Here is a 23,203-nt window from a genome sequence, read left to right as displayed (position 1 = left end):
TCCAAACAGTATGTATCTCATATACAAATAGCATCCTAATAAAGAGTTGTCTCCCATCGTGGAAGGGCTCATCTTCAAACTTACGTTAACAGAAATGAAAAGGAATTTGGAATTTCACTTCCCTTATGTAAAATCACTGCCAAAATGGGGGAGAGAATTTACAATTAAGCAATCATTAAATTAAACACAAATGCTTCAATTCCTCAACCCTTTGTAAGAAACTTGAAATGGGATCTCAATAGATTGAAAAGAACCTCTAGGCAAGCAGATTTGGCTCAACGGATTGAGTGTTCACCTACCACATGGAAGGTCCAGGGTTCAAACCCAGGGCCTCCTGACCCGTGTGATGAGCTGGTCCACTCACAGTGCTGATGCACACAAGGAGTGCTGTGCCATTCAGGGGTGTCCCCTACGTAGAGGAGCACCACATGCAAGGAGTGCGCTCTATAAGGGGAGCCACCCAGGGCAAAAAAAAGTATAGCCTGCCTAAGAGTAGCACCACACACATGGAGAGCTGATGCAGCAAGATGATGCAACAAAAAGAGGCACAGATTCCTGGTGCTGCTGACAAGAATACAAGTGGACACAGAAGAACACAAAGCGAATGGACACAGAGAGCAGACAATTGGGGGGTGGGGAAGGGGAGATAAACAAATAAAAAATAAATCTTTAAAAAAAAAAGAACTTCTAAGGAAGTGGATTTGGCTCAAACAATTGAGCCCCTGCCTACCAAATGGTAGGTCACAGGTTTGGTTCCCAGTGCCTCCTGAAGAAGACAAGTAGGACTGCAGGCTGACACAACAATATGACACAACAAGAGACGCAGGGAGGGAAACATAATGAAAGATACAACAAAACAGAGAGGAGAGGTGGCTCAAGCAATAGGGCATCTCCTTCCCACATGGGAGGTCCCAGGTTTGGTTCCTGGTGCCTCCTAAAAAGAAGACCAGGACAAAACAGACACAGCAAGTGCATATCAAGGGGGTGAGGAGAAATAAATAAAACAAATCTTTAGAAAAAAAAGAACCTCTCACAAATCTCAGTAAATACACTATAAACAAAATAACCTGAAACCGTGAAAGGAGGGACAACAGTAATCTCAAAAGAATGAATAAACAGGAAAAAGGTATAAGCAGTCAAAGAAAAAACCTTATGGTAGAAAAGAAGAGCAAAACTAATCCCTGTAATGGAATGCCTTCCTCACAATAAATACTCAATAAATACTTCATATCAAAATAACAGAATGGCTGATATTGATTCCCAAAGCTATAGAACAGACTATCACAGTGCCTATGCAAGTACAGGTTGTAAAAGGAAGAGTCAAAACATAAGGCCCCGGGAAGCAGATGTGGCTCAACTGATAGAGTGTCTGCCTACCATATGGGAGGTCCAGGGTTCAAACCCAGGGCCTCCTGGTCCGCGTGGGGAGCTGGCCCACGTGAAGGGCTGCCATGTGCAAGGAGGGCTATGCCACGCAGGGGAGCCCCATGCGCAAGGAGTGTGCCCCACATTGAGCTGCCCGGTACAAGAAAAGCGCAGTCCACCCAGGAGTGCCTCCGCACACATTGAGAGCTGACGCAGCAAGATGATGCAACCAAAAAGAGACACAGATTCCTAGCGCTGCTGAGAATACAAGTGGACACTGCGGAACCACAACAATGCGGGGGGGAGAAATAAATAAAATAAATCTCTTAAAAATATAAATAAATACATAAGGCCCCTACTATATTAATGAATAGATGAATGCAGTAAGAATATAAATGATGCCACAGAAAAAGCTAATACAGAAACATATTTTTAATGAATTAGATTCAAAGAATGCACTAGATGACAACCTTGACAAGTAATGAAACTCAGAGAACCACCCTGCAAATAATACCAGTCTTTGAACAAATGGCCTCAAATCTATAATTAAAATTTTAACAGAAGTAAATTGTCCAGATATGATTGAAGGGTTTGGGAAAAAAAATCCTGAACAAAATCAACAACCAGGGACTAACACTATGACATTCTCAGAATATTTTTTAGGTATGAAGAAAACTAAAAACCCTTCATGTAGAAAAGACCCAAATCTGAATTTCTTCCAATTTTGCAGAGGATACAATTAAAGTCCAGACATGCTCACAAAATTCTCAGAGAAAGTATCTTCTCCACAAATTACTTAACAAGGTAAGTAGTCTCCTGGTGCAAATGAAAATGAGACATCTTTTAGAGCTGTGACTTAAGTAAGTTAACCCATCACATACCTCATTTCAAAACATGGCTGAAAAGACAACTTTAAATAAGACAAACGTTTATGTTTTAAAAATAAGACCAAATAACCAGAATTAATATTTTTTTATCAAAGAGGTAAAGTGTTAAATTGAGAAAAAGTAGTTAAGAATAAATTATTAAGTAAAAATATAACAAAAGTAAGATGCAACAGAGACTGAGGGGTGGGGTGGGTAGGGCAGACTAGGTATCAGATGAAAATAAATTAGCAAGTAACTTATAAAATATAATTGACATTAATTATAACTGCATATAATTAACATTGATAGAAGTGGCATATCAACCAAAAATGTGGAACTTATATGCGCCCTGATTCAAACATCTAACTTAAGTAAAGGACATCTTGGAGACACTTGAGGCCATTTGAATATGGCCTAGGTAATAGATGATATTAAGGAATTATTATTAATTTTTAAAATGTTTTAATAAGAGAGTGGTGATATACTTTAAAAGTTCCTGTAAGTTAGATATGCTTGCTGAAATATATATGGATAAAATAACACAATGTCCAGGAGAAATTGATAAAACAAAATTGGCAAATGTTGATAATATCTGATGCTGGATGAAGAATACATTATACAATTCTCTTGACGTCGTGCATATTTGAAAATAAAAAGTTTTAAAAGTTAACATTTATTGGGTATCTACTAAGTACTAGGCACTGCCCAAGTATTTAACACAAAGATAAAATGGCCTCAAGAAAGAGTAATAGGGAACCGGTGGTTACGGCGTCCGTCTACCACACAGGAGGTCCGCGGTTCAAACCCCGGGCCTCCCTGACCCGTGTGGAGCTGGCCCATGTGCAGTGCTGATGCGCGCAAGGAGTGCCCTGCCACGCAGGGGTGTCCCCCATGTAGGGGAGCCCCACACGCAAGGAGCACACCCCGTAAGGAGAGCCACCCAGCGCAAAAGAAAGTGCAGCCTGCCCAGGAATGGCACCGCACACACAGAGTGCTCACACAAGATGACACAACAAAAAGAGACACAGATTCCCATGCCGCTGACAACAATAGAAATGGACAAAGAAGACACAGCAAGTAGACACAGAGAACAGACAACCAGGGTGGGGGGGAGGGGAGAGAAATAAATAAATAAATCTTTGAAGAAAAAAAAAAGTAATAAAGCAGAACTTCTTAAACTAGGCGTCACAGATACTGCTAGTATTACTATGCTTTGTTGTCTATATTCATAATTAAGTGAAACTAAATTTCAGTCAGAGGTCAGTGAAAACGACGATGTTAATTTTTTACCCATCCAAATTGGGGACTCTCTGAATTCTATCCACAGACCTCCAAGGGTTACTTCCTTCTGCAAACATCATTAAAGATGCAAAGGAGACAGTTATTGCTGGCACTGGGGATGCAGAGGTAGATAGAATAAAGTCCCTAAGCTACACAAATTAAAACAGTGGGTCACAAACATCAGAAAAGACAGACAACGCAATAGAACAAAAGTCTAGAAACACACCTCTATAAAAATTTAGCACATGGTTAAAGCTGGCATTTCAAAACAGTGTGGAATGGATGAAGTCCTTAATAAATGATGTTAGGACAATTATTTGGGAAAAATTAAGTTGGAGTGATTATGGGCATGGGCTCTGAGGCTCATCTACCTGAACTTTAATCCTATCTCTGTCACTTACTAGCTAAGCACCTTTCAGTTAAGTCAACTGAGTGAAACTACCCGGCATAATAACAGCACCTACTTGATAAGGCGGTTGGAAGTATTAAATTAGTCAGTATAAGGAAACCATTTAGATTAGTGCCCAGCATATAGTATGGACTCAACTATATTAGCTATTACTATTATCACTTCATACCAGAATAAATTCCAGATTATGAATAAAGATTTGAATATAAAATATAATATCATAAAGGAGTTAGGAGGGGAAACGGACTTGGCCCAGTGGTTAGGGCGTCCGTCTACCACATGGGAGGTCCGCGGTTCAAACCCCGGGCCTCCTTGACCTTTGTGGAGCTGGCCCATGCGCAGTGCTGATGCGCGCAAGGAGTGCCCTGCCACGCAGGGGTGTCCCCCGCGTAGGGGAGCCCCACGCGCAAGGAGTGCACCCCGTAAGGAGAGCCGCCCAGCGCAATTGAAAGTGCAGCCTGCCCAGGAATGGCGCCGCCCACACTTCCCGTGCCGCTGACGACAACAGAAGCGGTCAAAAGAAACAAGATGCAGCAAATAGACACAGAGAACAGACAACCGGGGGAGGGGAGGGGAATTAAATAAATAAATAAATCTTTAAAAAAAAAAAAAAAAAAAATAAAGGAGTTAGGAGAATATATAATGGATACTTATTAATCTTGGGGAGGGAAGACCACTCTGTGAATAAACCATAGCCAAAAAAAATTTTTTTAAACACTGATAAACTGTATTAAACTTTTTAAAAATTCTGTATTAAAAAATAAAGTTTTACAGTTATTTTCTGTATTAGAATATACAGTTAAAAGACAAATGACAAATGGGTAGAAATAGATGCGGTATATATGATAAGACTTGATATCATTAATATTTTAAAAGTTGTAAAAGTCAATAAAAATAAAAATATATGAACATGTAAGTCATAAAAGAAATATAAATTAAGTGGCCATTAAACATGAGAAAATATTCATCCTCAGTTCCCATCAAAGATATGCAAATTGAAATAGTAATGCATTGCCATATTTTATCTTACCAGATTTGTAAATATTTTCATTCTTGTTAATACTGGCAAGGATGGCTAAAAACAGGTACTCTCACTCACAGGACTGGAAGCATACACAGGTTAAACTGTTTCTTGAAGCCAAACTGGCTAAGCATATCAAAAGCCTTAAAAATGGCCATCCTTTTCTTATATCCATTTTATTTCTAGGAATGTATCCCAAGGAAGTAATCAGAGAACTGCACTAAAATACAGGTCTATGGATATTCATTATATATAATAGCAAAGTAGGGGGAAGGGAACTAAATATATATAATAAGTGACCATTTAAAGTATATAAATATTTAATATTTTGTGAATATACATTTATTTGTATGTTTTATAAGAGTTGGTATGTAATTTGGTGTATATATCTAGGCAGTGACTGTCTCCACGTAATGGGATTGTGGGTGTTTTTGTTTTTTTTTTTAAGATTTATTTTTTATTTATTTAATTCCCCTCCCCCGGTTGTCTGTTTTCTGTGTCTCCTTGCTGTGTCTTGTTTCCTTGTCCGCTCTTGTTGTCGTCAGCGGCACGGGAAGTGTGGGCGGTGCCATTCCTCGGCAGGCTGCTCCCTCCTTCGCGCTGGGCGCGCTGGGCGCGCTGGGCGGCTCTCCCTATGGGTGCACTCCTTGCACGTGGGGCTCCCCTACGCGGGGGACACCCCTGCGGTGGCACGGCACTCCTTGCGCGCATCAGCACTGCTCATGGCCAGCTCCACACGGGTCAAGGAGGCCCGGGCCCGAACAGTGGGCCTCCCATGTGGTAGACGGACGCCCCAACCACTGGGCCAAAGTCCGCTTCCCGTGGGTGATTTTTTTAACTTGTCTTTATTTTCTAATTTTTCTAGTAAGAACATGAATTGTGTAAGTATCTACTAACTAGAGAGAAAATGCCCCATCATCATCCATGGATGAGCGATGAATAGGTAAAAAGACAGGTGAAAAAAGTGAGTAAGTGAATACCTGTAACAATTCTGCCTCCAAAATGCTGAAAAGTGTTTGATTTAGCCTGAAACTGAGTTTTTTGTTCTGTTTTTAAAATTTTATTGTCGTTTTAACCATTTTTAAGTGTACAATTCAACTGCATTAATTACATGTATAATGTTGTGCTAACACCACCACCATCCATTACCAGAACTTTTCATCACCCCAACAGAAACTCTGCAGCCATTTCCACCCCTCCCATGGCCCCTGGTAACTGCCTATCTACTTTGTCTCTATGAATTTGTGGAGCCGAGTTGGGAAGGATGAAGTCAGAAGGGCCAAGGGATATCAAGTACAAAAAAATGGAAGGAAGAAAGTGTCTGTTATGTTAGTAACCTATGGGCAATATCAGCATGGCAGGAAGGGCAGGGTATGTGTGAAGGATCTGAAACAAAAGCCAGATAACAAAGACTTCTGAATACCATGCTAAAGAGTTTGCAACCATCCAATCAAAGAAGAATCAATAAAGGGCTTTTGTGATCCATCAGGGAAGACACACAAGGGAATCTTCTGGGGAGCTGGAAATGTTCTGTATGTATCTTGAGCTGAGTGGTGGTTAAACGGATGTATACACATATTGAACTCTATCAAGCTTTATATGCTTAATTCACTCATTATATGCACTATACTGTACATTATTCCTCAATTAAAAAAAAAAAAGAAAGCACTGCTAGCAAAGAAATATCATGATTAAAATGTATTTTAGAAAGCCCTCTTGGGATCAGCCTGGGAGACTACTGCAGAACAGCCAGAGGCAGACATTCTGACAATGAAACCGCATTCCCGAGAAAAAGATAGACAACTTAGTGGGAGGCAGCAAAACACTACGGATGAGTCCAAATCATGAGTGAGACATCTGGGAAGCAGAACTGGCAGGACTTTATGAATGTGATGGGCTGAGAGAGAAGGGGAAATCAGAGATGATTCTATGTCATTGAAGGAGCTGGGGAATACAGGAGGAGGAAGAGCAGCTTTTCAGGGCTAAGCATTGGACATGGAAAGTTTGAGGTGCCTGTGGATCACGCAGCTGTCTAATACCAATATGTATGCTAACTATATGCCAGTTAGCCTTCTAAACACTTTACATATATTAACTCATTTAACCTCATATTACCCCACTGTAGAGGTAAGAAACCAAGGTACAGAGAGGTTACATGACTTGTCCAGGCTCACTGATAATAAGTGGTGGAAAATGCATTTGAACCCAGGCCCTCTGGCTCTAGAGCACTTGCTCTAGAGGTAGGGTTTCTTAGCAAGGGGCCCATAAGCTTGAATTGAAATTCAAGAAAACATTATTCTTGTGGGGACGTGCTGGTACGGGTGTGATATATTTATTAAATAACACACAGTATAGTGTGGACTTAGTAAGGGATCTGTGGTTTTCACCTGACAGGAGAAGGGGTGTCTGGGACAAAAAAGGTTAAGAAACCCGATCTTAAGGGGACCACTGAGATACAAATGGCCTACCTCTGGCCTAGAGGAAATAGTTGAAGACCTGAGGATAGCGAGATCCCACAGGAAGAGAGCATATAAAAATAAGGAATAATAAAAAACATACTTCCCAGGGTTGTTAAAAGGATTAAACGAGAGGACATTTGTACAGCTCTTAACACTGCACAGGCCTCAGTCAGAACTCAATTAAAAGTATCTGTTCGGGATAATTCTTCAACAAGATGGCATCATACAAAAGGCAAAGGATTAGATTAAAAGATGTTTAAGGGACATTACAACCAGATATAATATATGGCTATAAGTTGGATATTGGCATGGAAAAAGACAACTGTAAGGACATTTAAGGGTCAACTGGAAAATCTGAATATGATCTGAGAATTAGTTAAACTTAAAATTGGAAAAGTGGAAAAAATTGAAAAATAAAGTAGACCAAAAAACAGTATTATAGCATGATCTTGTTTTGGTGAGAAAAAAACACACAAATATGTACATATGTACACCTATAGAAAGATCTAGAAGGGGATGCACTACCATGGGAACAGTGGTTCTCTGGGTACTGGAAAAGCAAAGATTTTATTTTTTTAATCATTTCTACAATGCACAGTTTATATTTTTTAAATGAGTCAATTTAAAGTTGAAGTTAGATATAAAGATAACCTTCTATTTTGTAGTTTTCTATTACAGGAATTCACAGACACAAAGAAAGCAGCAGCAAACTTCAAACAGATAAGCTGGTTCCAGATGCCAAGCAAAGGAACATGAAAAAAATCTCACTCTAGTTGGCAACCCAAAAGCTGAAGAAAGCACTCATCTGCATCCATCTTCTTTTGCTTCTCTTTTGTTCTGAGCCACTGCCTTTCCAAATGATGGGAAATTTTAGCATGACAGTCTTCTTCTCATGTCATTAGAGACACCCTGCCCCTGCCACATCTCCAAAGAGGGCCAAGGTAGCAGGCACAAGTGAAGAGCTGGAAAGTACTGCAGCCATCCTGCAGGCAAAAGAACTTTCACTGGAAGGAGGAAAGGACACAGAGAAGACTCTTCGCTGGGGATTACAAAAGCAGGAGATTCACCTGGAAAGGTTTCTAACTTTCAGATTTCTTCAGGGAAGTACTGTCCTAATAGAACTACCCAAACTTAATGCAAAGGAGCTAATTTTCATTTCTCCTCAATTTAAAGAGGGGGGTGAAGGACAAGAATAAGGACAGGGATGGGCCCAGTGCAGGCAGAACAAGGAAAAGGGGCACAGTACTGTTGCCTACATTCTCCTCTTGGTTGGGAATCCCCCCAAACTGGAAAGCTGGCAGACCTAGCTGAAAAATTCCCGTCAACCAGCTGAAGAAGCCCTACCAATTCTTATGCATCTTTAAACCTGCCTCAGGATCTAGCATATTGTCTTGTCCACGAGTGAATGCAAACATAAATTAAAAGTCTAAATTAACAGAGGGTTTATTATAAACTTTGGAGCTAAAAGAGCTTACGGTAAAACAGAATCAAACCTTAATATTCATAATAGCTGATGGATTAAGAGCAAAAGATTGAGCTATAGTAACCAGCACTCTATCTGGTATTTAGTGGGTGCTACTCAATAAATATCGGTGAATATTCCAGGATTTTTTCTGCAACCCAAACTTTCAGGTCCAATATGAGATACTTTTTAAAGGTCTGTCTTCTCACTTTCATGCTGACTTTCAGAGTTTTTCCTTAGAGATGGAAAGAGATTCTTAAGGATGGGAAAAAACCTTTTAAAGTATCATCCCTGTGCCAACTCACTGGCTTGGTAAGGGCTATATCAATCCATTTTCACCGGCTCTGGTTGAGATCTTATGTGGACTACATGACTGGGCCTGGGTTTTAGCACAATCCATTTGTTCAAAACATCCGTGGGGCCAGAAGACAGGTTTTACTTCGCTTGCTTTTTGTCTTCGAAAAAAACAGGCTGGTGTCGGACTCCCCAGCTACAGGGCAGCTCCTCTGAGCAGTCCAGGCCCTCTCTTGGAGGCTGCTCCCAGTTTTCTCCTGTCTGCTCCTTCTGCTCCACCCCAGGCCCCTCCCCATTCCCCTCCATCACTATCTTCATACCAGTCTAGGGACCTTCTATCCCCACTTTTCTAACCTGACTCAGGTTTCTTAGAGGAGTTATCATTTGGATGCTAAAATGTCATTTTTAGTCACAGTCACATACAAAAATAAGGCAAAATAGCAGGTCTCTCGTTTCTCATTCTCAAACTCTTAGAAAGCAGGGTTACCACACCTTTTCAGAGAACTGCATGTCACCTTTTCCTAAACAAAACCAAAACAAGCCGAAAGGTTACTGGGCCCCTGGCTACACTATACCAGCCTTGTTGTGAGAGCCTCCTAACTTCTCTGAGCCTCCAGTTTCTTCCCCAAGTCCAATCCCTTCTCTATACTATGCCATCTCCACTGGAGAGAACACAGACCAAAATTAGCTTTCTGAAAGCATTTTTACATGCCTCGCTGTCACCTTTAATTCCAAATTTAAAATCTTCAGGTTGACGTTCAAGGTCCTCCAGGATCTGGCCTTCACATAACCCACCCAACAATATCTCCCAAGGCCTCCTTTACAAACTGATTCAGTTGGGATAGCCTAATTTCCACCCCAATGTTTATCCCACACAAGAACTTTTTTCCTGCCTCTAGACCTTTGCTCACACTGCTCCTCCTCACTCCCCACCCCACCCCACTGGTCCTTACTTCTGAAGGTAGCATTGTACAGAGCAAAGAGCTGAACCAGGAATCAAAACTGGATTCCAGATTTGGCTCTAACATAAACGACTTGTGTTCCTTTGGACAAGTTCTTTGCCTCTCTGGAGTCAGTTTCCTCATCTATAAACGGAAAGGTGGAACCAGAGCAGGGGTTCTTACCTTTTTTGTTCCAAGGACCTTCTGCCAGTCAGGTGAAAACCACGACCCCTTATTAAGTCCACACTATACTGTATTATTATTTAAGAAACATATCATACCCGCACCAACATGTCCCCACAAGACCATGTATTTTTTGAATTTCAATTCAAGCTCTCGGACCCCTTGTTAAGAATCCCTGAACTAGATCAGTTTAATAGCCTTTCCAGTTGTAAATATATTTCTATGATTCCTACATGCCCAACCAAATCCACTCCCTCCTTCAAACTCTGCAAGTCCTCCATGAATTTTTTCTAAGTACTCTAGCCCATACTATTCTCTCCCCTTTCTGAACTCCTTTGTCTGGAATCCAGAACAAATACAATTTAACTATGATTTTCAAAGCATTTTGTAGGCAACATATCATGACAAAACCTTGGTAATTAATACAGTCAGCATTAGACCCAGGCTTGTATATATCAACTGTATATACACCATTTTTATCCAAGTGAAGTCAAGTTAAACACAAATATCAATCAAATGCAAAAGATACCATTTATTCATTTATTTAACAAATAACCTACCATGTACCAGCCATTGTTCTAAAAAGTAAAGATATCAGTAAACAGATGGACCGAGACTCTAACTGCATGGTGTTTATTTATTAGGTAAAGCAGACAGGAAAACACAAAAGTATAACTGAGAAGAAAAAGGAAGCAGGGATTAAAGAATGACTAAGAGCAGTTTTACATAGGATAGTCAAGGAGGACCGCCCTGAGGAGGTGGCATTTAGCCGACACCTGAATGAAGTGAGGGTACAGCCTGCCATTCTCGGGGCATAGTGCAAAGGATGAGACAGAAGAAATGGCGAGGAGGGAGGTGAGCAGGCTGCAGAGCTAGAAGTGAGTTTACATTAAGGACTTGGTGGTAAATTTGGATTCTTTTGCTAAGCGTGATGGAAAACCGCTGAGGGTTAAATTTAATTGCTACATGGATGTGGCAGTTTGAAATTACTTTATGAATCCCAAAAAGAGAAAGATTCTTTTTGTGGGCTGGTCCACTCCTGTGGGTGAGACCTTTTCAACTGACTATCTCAGTGAGGTGTGACTCAGGTTGAGACTCTGCCCTCCTGCTGGGCCCGATAAAAAACAGACACACAGGGAAAGAGAGTGCCGCCACATTTTATCCTACGAAGTGACAGGAAGGAGAGGCTCTAGGAGCTGAGGCCCTGGGCAGTGATGAGCCATTTGCCCAATAGCTTGCAGCTGAAAGCGTGAAGAAAGCAGAGCAGCAGAGCCTGAGAGAAGAGGCCCAGTAAGAGACAAGCATCGTGCCTGGCTGCCCTCAGCTGAGCTTGGGGAAACGGTACAGCCTGGAGGGGAAGACAGACCAGGCAGGGATGGATCATCTGCCATCTTGCTTCAACACGTGGCAGCGGACTTGGGTACGAAAGAACCTCTTATGGTGCCTTCAGTTGGACTTTTCACAGCCTTGGAACTGTAAGCTTTTCCCCAAAATAAATACCCTTTATAAAAGCCAACACATTTCTGGTACTTTGCATTAGCAGCCCTTTTCACAAACTAAACCAGTGGAGAACAGACTGTAAATGACCAGAGGAGCCAGAACCGACGACGATACACAACCAGTTAAGAGCTTAGCATCTGGCATTTGACTGACTAGGTTCACCTCCTAGCTCTTCCACTTATAAGCTGTGTGATCTCAAGAAAAGCTAATCTCTCTATGCCTCAGTTTCCACATCTTTAAAAATAGTACCTACCTCAAAGAGTTTTCTGGAAGATTAAATTAGTGCATGTGAAGCAATTAGAGCAAAGTCTGTCTGACACAGAGAAAACACATACCATGAAGGCTAGTTCTTTAAAACCATGAGAGCAGATAGGACAAGTGCAGATAGAGACAAGAAAGAGGCTGACGACTGAGCTCTGGGGCACTCTAAAATCTCTAAAGGCTTCCATTTGCCCCTAGATTTGCCACAAGCCTGATGTCCTAAGCCTTGTCTGGGGCCCCAAATCCTCTATATGTAACTCACAATTTAGAGCTTGATAATGTAATGCTTTACATATATATATACATTTTAGACAATTGTTATGTGCTAAGTTCCAGCTGTTTTTCTTTTTCTCATACTTGTCTTGTATAACCACTACATCATGCCTGGCATAGAGCTAGACACATACTTGGGTGTTCTACAAACATTCATCCATGGATTAGGTCATGAAAATTTCAAAGAAAAAAATATAATTCACTATGTTTTCTTTTAATGAAAAAATAATCACCTTCCTCTTCAAGAAATCATGTGAATTAGTTATATCCTCACCACCAACCACTCAACCATTAGGCCCATCTTGGCCAAGATAGCAGAGTTACAATGGCCCAAGCAGTTACACCACCTGCCCTGCCACTTTCCCACCTGATTTCCCAATCCTTATGCTTTATGTTCAAACTTTATGTCTCTTCTTTCCTAGTGATTTGTCTACTTATAAATGTTCTTTAACTTGATAACATGTCATCCTCAAATCCCAGTCCCCATGGCCCTAAAAGAACATAGACAGTAAACACTGATATTCCCAGAAAAACAACAATATCAAACCTTAGAAGGAAAGAAAATGGGCACAACCCAAATGCATATCTAGAGCAACATCTAGTAGGTTTCTTTAGACCAATTTAAAAGTGCCTTCAGCTAGTTACTGTGAGTAATATAAAATGACCTCAAGTGATAAGAGTTTCCAACAGAACAAAGGTCTAAGTCAGTAAGGGGACTAAAAAGATTTTTAACTTTTTCATTTCTTTACGCAATTTCCATAGACCCATCTGCTTTTCTGTTATTTTTTCCTGCCCCCAGCCCTGATGATAAACTATAGAAAATAGTGCTGACCCACCAGGATCAACTCTTGATGCAGCCTCAGTCAAGTCGGAGCCTCAGATCCTAAGCTGTACATACCCCTGGCACCTCAGAGATTAGTATAATGACAAATACATGGGAACTGTGTCAGCAACTCAAATATGGGCAGAGCAGGGTCCACGACACTTCTCCTAAACTGACTTTCTTGCTCAAATCTAAACCTGGAATAGACAAAGGCTGCTAGCTGTAACCACCAATAAAGCCCAAAGATGCTATTTTACCAATAACTTCAACAAAGTTAATTCTTACTAATTCTGACCACTTACATGGGGATTTTGAAAACGGTTCATCTAAAACAAGATACAAAGTGGCCTCTGCTTACCTCCCATGACTCTGGTGGCACTGTTTGGTACAATTTGGTCTAATATACTATTCTAACTCAAGGCAGTGACCTATCAAAACATAGATGGGAAACGGACTTTGGCCCAGTGGTTAGGGCGTCCGTCTACCACATGGGAGGTCCGCGGTTCAAGCCCCGGGCCTCCTTGACCCGTGTGGAGCTGGCCATGCGCAGCGCTGATGCGCGCAAGGAGTGCCGTGCCACGCAAGGGTGTCCCCCGCGTGGGGGAGCCCCACGCGCAAGGAGTGCGCCCGTGAGGAAAGCCGCCCAGCGCCCAGCGTGAAAAGAAAGAGCAGCCTGCCCAGGAATGGCGCCGCCCACACTTCCCGTGCTGCTGACGACAACAGAAGCGGACAAAGAAACAAGACGCAGCAAATAGACACAGAGAACAGACAACCAGGGGACGGGGGGAGGAATTAAATAAATAAATAAATCTTTAAAAAAAAAACACACAACACAGATGTGGGGAACAAGAGCAAAAGAGAATCCTCACAACAGATATATGTGATGAATTAGGCATTAAGGATTCAAATTAATACTGTGACTTTAAATCCCATTTTCTATGCTAAGCCTAACCTTATAGCATTAAATATTCATTTTCAAATTGGGTTTTCTTCATATCTATGTCTCTATGTACAGATACTAAAAGCCTCTGAGAAGTAAAAAGCTATGATTTCCTTCCCATACTAGTATACAATTTTCAAGAGAATTTCCATTTTCCTTGGATTTGGCCCCAATGTTAGGTTCACTCTTATTTGTTTAGAAGCCCTTAGGGTCTAAATAGCTAGAATTCATCCCTGGCTTAAGAGGCGAGACCAGACATTCAGTTTAAGTTTCTCCTGAGACTCACTATTGAGCAGCACTTTCTACTGCAGGACTCAAAATGGAGTCCCCAGCAATGGTTAATGTAATCTAAAATGATTAATAAGAGAAATAACTGATTCACTCACTCACTAGAAAATATATACCCACATGTTGCATCTCTCTAACAAAGCCATCTCAACACCCAGAGCAAAGGCCAGACTAATGTATAAACAGTCACTTCCCAATGGCAGTATTTGAATTAGAAGGTACCCAACACTCATAATATCTGAAAATAATTTCCCATCCATAATTTCTTAATTTTTTTTGTTTTATTTATTTATTTATTTATTTTTTAAGATTTATTTTTATTTATTTCTCTTCCCTTCCCCCCCCCAGTTGTCTGTTCTGTGTCCATTTGCTGCGTGTTCTTTTTCGTCCACTTCTGTTGTCAGTAGCATGGGAATCTGTGTTTCTTTCTGTTGCATCATCTTGTTGTGTCAGCTCTCCATGTGTGCAGCGCCATTCCTGGGCAGGCTGCACTTTCTTTCGTGCTGGGCGGCTCTCCTTACGGGTGCACTCCTTGCGCGTGGGGCTCCCCTATGCGGGGGACACCCCTGGTGGCATGGCACGCCTTGCGCGCATCAGCACTGTGCACGGGCCAGCTCCACACGGGTCAAGGAGGCCTGGTGTTTGAACCGCGGACCTCCCATGTGGTAGACGGACGCTCTAACCACTGGGCCAAGTCCGCCCCCCATCCATAATTTCTTAACTTCATCCACTCATTCATTCATCAAGCACTTAATATTAAGCATGTTCACTAAAGAAAAGTAACAAGAGAACAAACAGATGCTTGAAAGCACTAACCCAGTACTTTTTCCATAGCAGACATTCAATAAATGTTGGACACAAAGGAGAGAGTACCACAACGATAGTAATATAAAGCACTTCCCCGAAGACCAGTGGCTGACAGTGTCCAAGGACACTGACTCCTTGATGAAAGGCACTTTATACCCCACCTAAGTTACCCTCCCTGAAGAGAAGGAACAGGGAGAAGGGAGAGGAAAAGGTCACAAATACTAGATTCAAACTTGTCCTTAGCTAAATTAACATCCAAGATCCCAGTTTCAGATCAAAGAAAAATAAAAAGCCACCAAAATTACTTACCCACTCAAAGCACTTTCCAGAACACTGACCTGACAAACAGGGATGTAATTCCCAGCATATTCTAATCACTATGGCCCTTTATCACAAGGATTTTATTTCTTAGGCTGTTAACAAAGGGTTAAACAGATTGCTTGGGGACTCTAAATTCTAGTTTAAAGGAATGAGTCCCACAATTCTAGGAAGGCCTTAATTGGGCTACTTTGTTACTTTTAGGGCAATCTTGCAAAGGCTGTATTATTTTTAAGTCCTTGAAGGACTTGGGAAAAATTTTTCTTTTTTTTCCTTAGGAGGTACCAGGGGATAACCCAGAGCCTTGGACATGGGACTGAGAAGCAGGTGCTCAACCACTTGAGCTACATTTGCTCCCTGAAAAATTCTTTTTTTTCCCTTAAGATTTATTTTTATTTATTTATTCCCTGCCCCCCTTGCCACTGTGCTCACTGTCTGTTCTCTGTGTCCATTAGCAGCACAGCACACTCTTCTGTGTCTGCTTGTCTTCTCTTCTTGTCTTCTTTTTAGGATCCTAGGACCTATAGAGCCACTCAATCACTTGAGCCACTTCAGCTCCCTGGTTTTTTGTGTCTTTCATTGTCTCTCCTCTGTGTCTCTTTTTGTTGCATCATCTTGTTGCATCAGCTCTCCACACAGGCCAGCTCTCCACGTGGGCCAGCTTGCCTTCACCAGGAGGCCCCAGGAATTGAACCCTGGACCTCCAATATGGTAAATAGGAGCCCAATTGCTTAAGCCACATCTGCTTCCCAAAAAAAATTCTTTGATGGTAATTTTTTTTTTTTTTAAAAAAGACCATCTCCGGCAGCAGACTTTGCCCAGTGGTTAGGGCGTCTGTCTACCACATGGGAGGTCCGCGGTTCAAACCCCAGGCCTCCTTGACCCATGTGGAGCTGGCCCACGTGCAGCGCTGATGCGCACAAGGAGTGCCCTGCCACGCAGGGGTGTCCCCCGTGTAGGGGAGCCCCACGTGCAAGGAGTGCGCCCCGTAAGGAGAGCCACCCAGCGCGAAAGAAAGTGCAGCCTGCCCAGGGATGGCGCTGCACACATAGAGAGCTGATGCAACAAAAAGAAACATAAATTCCGGTGCCACTGACAAGAACAGAAACAGACAAAGAAGACGCAGCAAATAGACACAGAGAACAGACAGCCGGGGTGGGGGGGGAAGGGAGAGAAATAAAGAAATAAATAAATCTTAAAAAAAAAAAAAAAAGGACCACCTCCAGAGTTTATATATATTTCCCCTAATGCTAATAGAAAAAAAAAGCATCATATTTTATTTCCAGAGGCTCCCTGCAATCCAAAAGCTTTAACTGCCAACATATCTGATGCTAACTTTCTGCATAAAACAAAATACAAAGTGACAAGTATAATCATAGGTCTAGAAAGTTCATCTTGTTTAGCCAGATGAAGGGAAGAAACAGATGGGTACAGATGGGATTGTATATTTGATAGTTGCCACTCATCCAAGAAAGACAATTTGTTCATTTTGTGAGCATGTATGCATTGACGAGGGATGGGAAAAGAGTACAAGTAAGAAACACTAAAAGAAAATCTAGGCTAAATACAAAGAGAGATCATCTGTGATCATCAGTCTGGAAACCTCAGAAAGCATTTCCTCAGGAGGTTATAAAATCTCTTGAGAGAGATCAAAAATCTTTTGAGAGAGATTCAAGGACATATGGAGATATAGTAGGTTAAAATAGCCAATGGTTCTACTTATATAAGAAGATAATATAGTATCAAAAGGATATTGCAATCCTATTTTTCTAAGCCTTTAGCTATCTTTAAAATTTTAAGTCATTCCTTTAATAAACTACAAAAATGGCAAACATTTACAAATATAAAATAGTAACAACTGTGTGTAAGCAGTGAGCCAAAAATACAACCAAACATTTCTGACATTTGAAAAAATCATGGCCACAGTCTCTCTCTTTTTAAGAACCCAACTCTCAAAACTAACCTCAAGAGCATTCTCTCAGGAACTCATCCTAAAAGCTCAACAGTCCACTAACAATGAGCTTTGCTACTCTCTAGAGCAGGGGTTCTTAACCTGGGGTCCATGAGCTTGAATTGAAATTCAAAAATACATTATTCTTATGGGAACATGTTGGTATGGGTGTGATATATTTCTTAAGTAATACACAGTATAGTGTGGACTTAGAAAGGGGTCTGTGGTTTTCACCTTACTGGCAAAGGGGTCCATAGAACAAAAAAGGTTAAGAACCCCTGCTCTAGAGAAAATCCTAAATGATTTTCTTTTCTGACCTATAACCAGATGCTACAGATAAAACGAAATGGCATTCAGGAGATGCAAAGTACAAAATGGGAAAAGGAATGAAGGAACTAATCCGGGCATGATGTCCAACATCTGATCCCAGGGGACTACCCAGATCTACAAGAACAAGAAAAATGGACTTCAGTGATTCTGCAGACATCAAACTTCTGAATAAACAGCCGAGCTAGAACTGTAGCCCATGTCTTCTGACTCCTAATCCACTTCACTAAGAAAGCTCACATTCCTTAGAGGTCTAGTACCCAAGCTGAGTCACCATCCTGACACATCCAGAGGTGCCAGGTGTTAATTTCACCCAAAGGCCCATTCTACAGGGCAGGCTCTCCAGAGTCAGATACTTTTAAAGGTAAAAATGGGTATGGAGAACTGAGATTATATTTTGGTTTCACACTTCTTATTTGACAAAGAAACAATGATTGACTAAACCATTAATTAAAAGGCTTCTGGCGACAGACTTGGCCCAGTAGTTAGAGCATCCGTCTACCACATGGGAGGTTCACTGTTCAAACCCCAGGCCTCCCTGACCTATGTGGAGCTGGCTGGTGCGCAATGGTGATGTGGGCAAGGAGTGCCCTGCCACACAGGGGTGTCCCCCAAGTAGGGGAGCACCACGCGCAAGGAGTGCACCTATAAGGAGAGCCGCCCAGCGCGAAAGGAAGTGCAGCCTGCCCAGGAATGGCACTGCACACACAGAGAGTTGACACAACAAGATGAGCAACAAAAAGAAACACAGATTCCAGGGCCGCTGACAACAACAGAAGAGGACAAAGAAGCCGCCGCAGCAAATAGACAGAGAGAACAGACAACTGGGATGGGGGGGGGGAGAAATAAATAAATAAATCTTTAAAATAAAAAAAAAAGAAGGCTTCTGTATTTGACAAGGTTGATTTTTTTCCCCATTAGCTGCCTTGTGTGTGTGTGTGTGTGTGCACTCCTCAGCTACCTTGATATTCTCTGGCCTAAGAATCAAGTCTTCAGAGAACTAAGAAATTCAAAAGAAAAGTCTTAAAGATTGCACATGGAACAGCAAGGAATCCAGATTGTATTCAAAGGGAAAGACAATTTTAGTAAAATAGCCACACCCACCGCTGCCCTTCCTGAACTTATTATCAAAAGGTCTGTCTATAAACTTGGGTATTCGATGACCCCGTAAGCTCCCTAGCTGTACATTCATGAACAACACAATCAACTGGTAAGAAATGTGGAGGGACAGGAAGAACTTTGAACATTCCTAAATCCCAGCTTTCATATCTCTTCTAAATTCCCACACAGTAACTTTCCAAAGGCATCCGATTATTCTTTATGACAAAAAGTGAAATAAATATATATTTCATCCTAATTGGTCTCATTATTAAGAAATGTAATCTCAATTCATTTTCACCTTACCAGTACCAAGTTTTAAAATTCAGCATTTTCAAGAAAGAAGAGCATGGGTGAGGGTGGTAGGAAAGGGGACAGAGGATGAAGGGCTACTTAAATACAATCTTTAGGACAGAGGCCCTGGTTTGGCAGTTAGGACAGGTTCTTAAACAAATTAGAACAATGATTTACCTCCCAGGGTACTCATGAAAGAAAAACATTGCGAAACATGTGGGGAACATAAATGAAAACCCATCACTCATGTTGCTATTGCTCCACATACACATTCCATTTCAAGGCTAGGGATTCAGCTCTTTTCTGATCCGCAGCAGCTCTGTGGTCAAGTGCAACCAATTCTTACCCAGTGAACCAAGCTACTGAAGGACATGCTAAATGGGCAGGGATTGAAATTACCCATGTACCTTGGCCACATTCATTTTTTTAACCTCCTACTTAAGAACTACATCTTGTACATTACTTGTGATAAGCATGCAACATTCCTGTACACAGATGTCACACTCACCTTCTAAAAACACTGCTTTGTCCATGACTCCTTTTCTCAAAAATCAAACACAACTACACAATGTCTACGGGATAAAGTTCTCGCCCTGCATCAGAATTCAAGCTGACCACAGTTAGCTTCAACTAGATTGCCCACTGACCATTGCAGAAGGCAGCTTGGGGCACAAGCCTTAGAGTCAGATAACTGGGAGTTCTAATTCCAAAGCTACTGGTTGTGTCATCTAGAGCAGGTAACTTATCTTCCTGATCTTCAGTCCCCTCATCTTTAAAATAAGTATAACAATATCTGCCTGATAAAACTGGAGGATGAAAGAGAAAGCAGGGCAGGTGGCACTGAGTAGATGCTCAGCAAGGATTATTTTTCTGCCTAGTTCCAGTCCAAATAGCCCACTCTCTGTTCTCACAAAAGCTATCTCGAGCAACTTTCCACCAATTTCAGAACTATCCTTTACTTCAAGGCCAAGAGAGAATTTTCTTTCTTTTATGAAGCCATTCTGGCTCACAATCATTTCTGAGCTTCCGTAATTTTTATGTCCTAAACCAATCAATAGAAATTGTTATTCTTCCCTTATGAGTCCTCTTCTTTCCCCAATGAGTTCACTAACTCAAAAGCAGGCATTTTTCTATTTATCAAACCAATCATATTCCAAGTGTTCAATAAAAAATGCTTTGAAGATAGAGTTGCTTTGGAATTGTCTATCAAAAATGTGTACCCTTCTACAACCCAATTAGGGAATAATACTTCTCCTCATACTTAAATCTCTTCCCTATGTCTTGGGAGTTTTTCCAGCAGTAACATTTTACTTTGTAAGTGAAAAGGAGGCCTAAATCTTTTTGGTCAGCTAAGAATTCTCTGTCAGGACTGCACAATCCAGGGAGCCTTTACTTTACTCATGCATTCAGCAAGTCCTTCTTGAGGTCTTGCTTTGTGCTGTCCCTAATTCAACATGGGAGAAAGACTAGGAGCAAATCAGTCTCTCTCCTAAAGCAGGCTTCTGGAACCTGAAACCTAGACTATTCCTGACCTTTTGGAAAACCCTTATTTCTGAAAAAAAAAAAAAAAAAAATCCCATCAGTGAAAGGATCACCTTCTGAAAATCTTACCGGGAGGAAAACAAAACAAAACAATACTGTAGTCACTAGGGTTTTAACGTAGTGTGTGCAAATAAACTGGAGCGCAAAACACAGTCTTGGAAATGGGATAATGATCTCTTGACCATTCCCAAGAGCCTGCTGTCCAAACAGCAGAAATAGCTGGATGGGAATAAAAGTAGGAGTTGGACTAAGGGAGCATTAAGACAAAATCTCTCAATTACTAAAGAAGTAGCTTTATTGATATTCAAATTATACACATTCATACAAAGGTCCCAGAAAAAAAGCAATAATCTCTCATTAGAAACACTGGAAACGTTCAGTGTCTTGAACCCTAACTACTCAGCTACTAAATTCTGGAATAAGGCGCCTAAACTCTGGCTAAAGTATGTTCCTTCAGTCTTGGGTCACTTAAAAAGAAAAACACTTTTAATGCTTGGCGCAAATCACAAGGGCAAAAAAGGAAAACTAACTTCCACAAACGAACAGTTTAACGTGAAGTGACAGAGTGCAAAGTTAAATTTCCTTTGTTTGAGTTCTTTAACGTGTGGCGTGCGTGTGTTTTTCTTAAGAAGGCTGCATACCAGCTATAAGAGGTCCAGGTAAGAACTCGACAGCGACAGCCACAGCAGAGCAGCTTGGGCGGCGTCGAGGGGGGAAGGCGCGCGCAAAGCCCACTCCCCGGGCCGCCCCGAGTTCTGTCTGCGCTTCCCACGCGGCGGCTCTCCCCTCCCCAGACCCTCGTCTCGACGTTCCCCGCCCCCAACGGCGCGGCCCCAGCGGAGCCCGAAAGCAGAGCCTGCCACCACCGTCGGAGCTGTCCCGCTCCCCTGCGCCTACAGCCCCCTTCCCGCGAGTCTGAGTGCCGGGCTGCAAATACAGAGCTGGAAAACCGCCTGCGGCCTGAAATCGTGAATAGCGGGAAAATGGCTAGGACTGCAGGGGCAGGACAGGGCGCGGCACAGCACAGCCGGAACCGGCGCCCCCTCGAGCCCACCCGGCGGCGAGGGCACCAGGGCAACCAGACCACCTCGTGGCGAGCAGGGAAAGCCAGGGCGCCCGGCCCGATGCACTTACCTCTGAGCTCCCCAGCCAGGATGGTCGCTGCGCACCGATGGGGGTTCGTCTGGAGTCGCGCAGCCCAGAGGAGGAGCGGCCCCAGGAGAGAGGGCGGGCGGCGGGCAGGCATCCGCGCCCCGCGGCTGCGGCCGGGCTGGAGCGAGAGAGAAGGGAGGGAGGGCAGATGTGAGTGGAGGGGGCGTGGAGGGGGTGTGCCTCCACCCGAGACAGAGAGGGTGGGCTAATGGAGACTAGCTGGGGGGCGGGGGGGTCGGGGTTGTTGGGAGGTAATGGAGGGAGCTAGGAAGCCGCAAGGGAGGGTGGGGTATAGGAGTGGGGGAAGATGCGGCGGGGGGTGGGGGGGCAGGATGAGGAGCTGACCCAAACTGCACTGCCCTCACCTCCGCACCATCCGACCAGGAATTGTCTGGGTCTGGAGCAAAGCATAAGGAGGTCTGAAACTTTATGTCATTTTCTCATACACACGTGACCCCCCTGTAGTCCAGATGGTTTCAATCACTGGAGGAAAAAAGCGGCTCTGTTGGTATGCAAGAAAAGCCGGAGCTGGGAGAGTCTGGGAAACGCTGCCTGGACGGCCGGCGTGCCTTCAAACAAACCCAAGAGCTCTTTCCATTCTCTCAACTCTGCCTGGGGAAGTCCTGCAAAACTCAGATGGGCATTAAAAGAAGCTACTTTTGGTTCTGCAGCAGCAGAGAGAACTCTGAAGCCATTAGGATTCCAGGGTGCATGGTCTGATCTGAAACTTCCAAGGGCATTCTGAGAATTTTTTAATATTCCATTTCCCTGCAAGACCAAAAACTAGAGAAGGGTATCACTTATTAATAAGCAATGGGATACTAGCAGTGAGAAACTGTGACTTATTAGTGGAATTCTGAAATAAATTGTTAACCCAATGTGACAATCTACTTGCAAAAGAATAATGCAAATCACTTAAAATCCATATGCAGTGGGATGTTAGGAAGCCATGTAACCCAATTCTCCTCCCATAAATCACTATTAATAGACCTTGATATTAAAATACACAAATGTGTTGCACAGCAATGAAAATTGACTTTCACAAACCTAGTTATATTTCAAAGGAACAAATGTGTGTGAATGAACATAAATAAGCTCTAGGGCCAAGATGTTTTAAAATGCAAGCCAATTCAATCGTCAAATATTCTAAAGAAGTACAGTATTTACTCAGCTGCAGTTCTGTAAACATCAAAAATTATGGGGAGTTTAAGATACATGCTGAAAATAATTTAACTTGCTCCTGACCAAACACAAATAGTGGCAAGAACCAAACTGATAAAGTCTATTCTTTCCATGCCAAAAAAAAGAATATGAATTCCAACTATTAGGGTTTTTTTTTTTTTTTTTT

General features: G+C 42.2%; 1 protein-coding gene across 4 annotated transcripts in view; it reads right to left on the bottom strand.

The window, feature by feature from the left end:
- DENND2B (DENN domain containing 2B) overlaps positions 1 to 22,269 on the bottom strand; it is a 190,305-nt gene extending 168,036 nt beyond the window's left edge. For 2 of the 4 annotated variants that reach the window (XM_058305778.1, XM_058305782.1), the window contains exons 1-2: positions 22,221 to 22,269; positions 21,838 to 21,973 (exon numbers count right to left, since the gene is read on the bottom strand). In XM_058305778.1, coding sequence (XP_058161761.1) covers positions 21,838 to 21,973; positions 22,221 to 22,266 — 182 coding nt within the window. In that variant the 5' untranslated portion in view covers positions 22,267 to 22,269. The remainder of the gene's footprint in view (positions 1 to 21,837; positions 21,974 to 22,220) is intronic. The other 2 variants (XM_071218219.1, XM_071218221.1) reach the window with 2 other exon arrangements.
- Positions 22,270 to 23,203: the final 934 nt, after the last annotated feature.

The sequence above is a fragment of the Dasypus novemcinctus genome, chromosome 10 (assembly GCF_030445035.2).
Source record: "Dasypus novemcinctus isolate mDasNov1 chromosome 10, mDasNov1.1.hap2, whole genome shotgun sequence".
In the NCBI taxonomy this organism is placed as follows: Eukaryota; Metazoa; Chordata; class Mammalia; order Cingulata; family Dasypodidae; genus Dasypus; species Dasypus novemcinctus.
The sequence above is the reverse complement of the archived record's forward strand: the minus strand, read 5'-3'. Positions and strand labels throughout refer to the sequence as shown.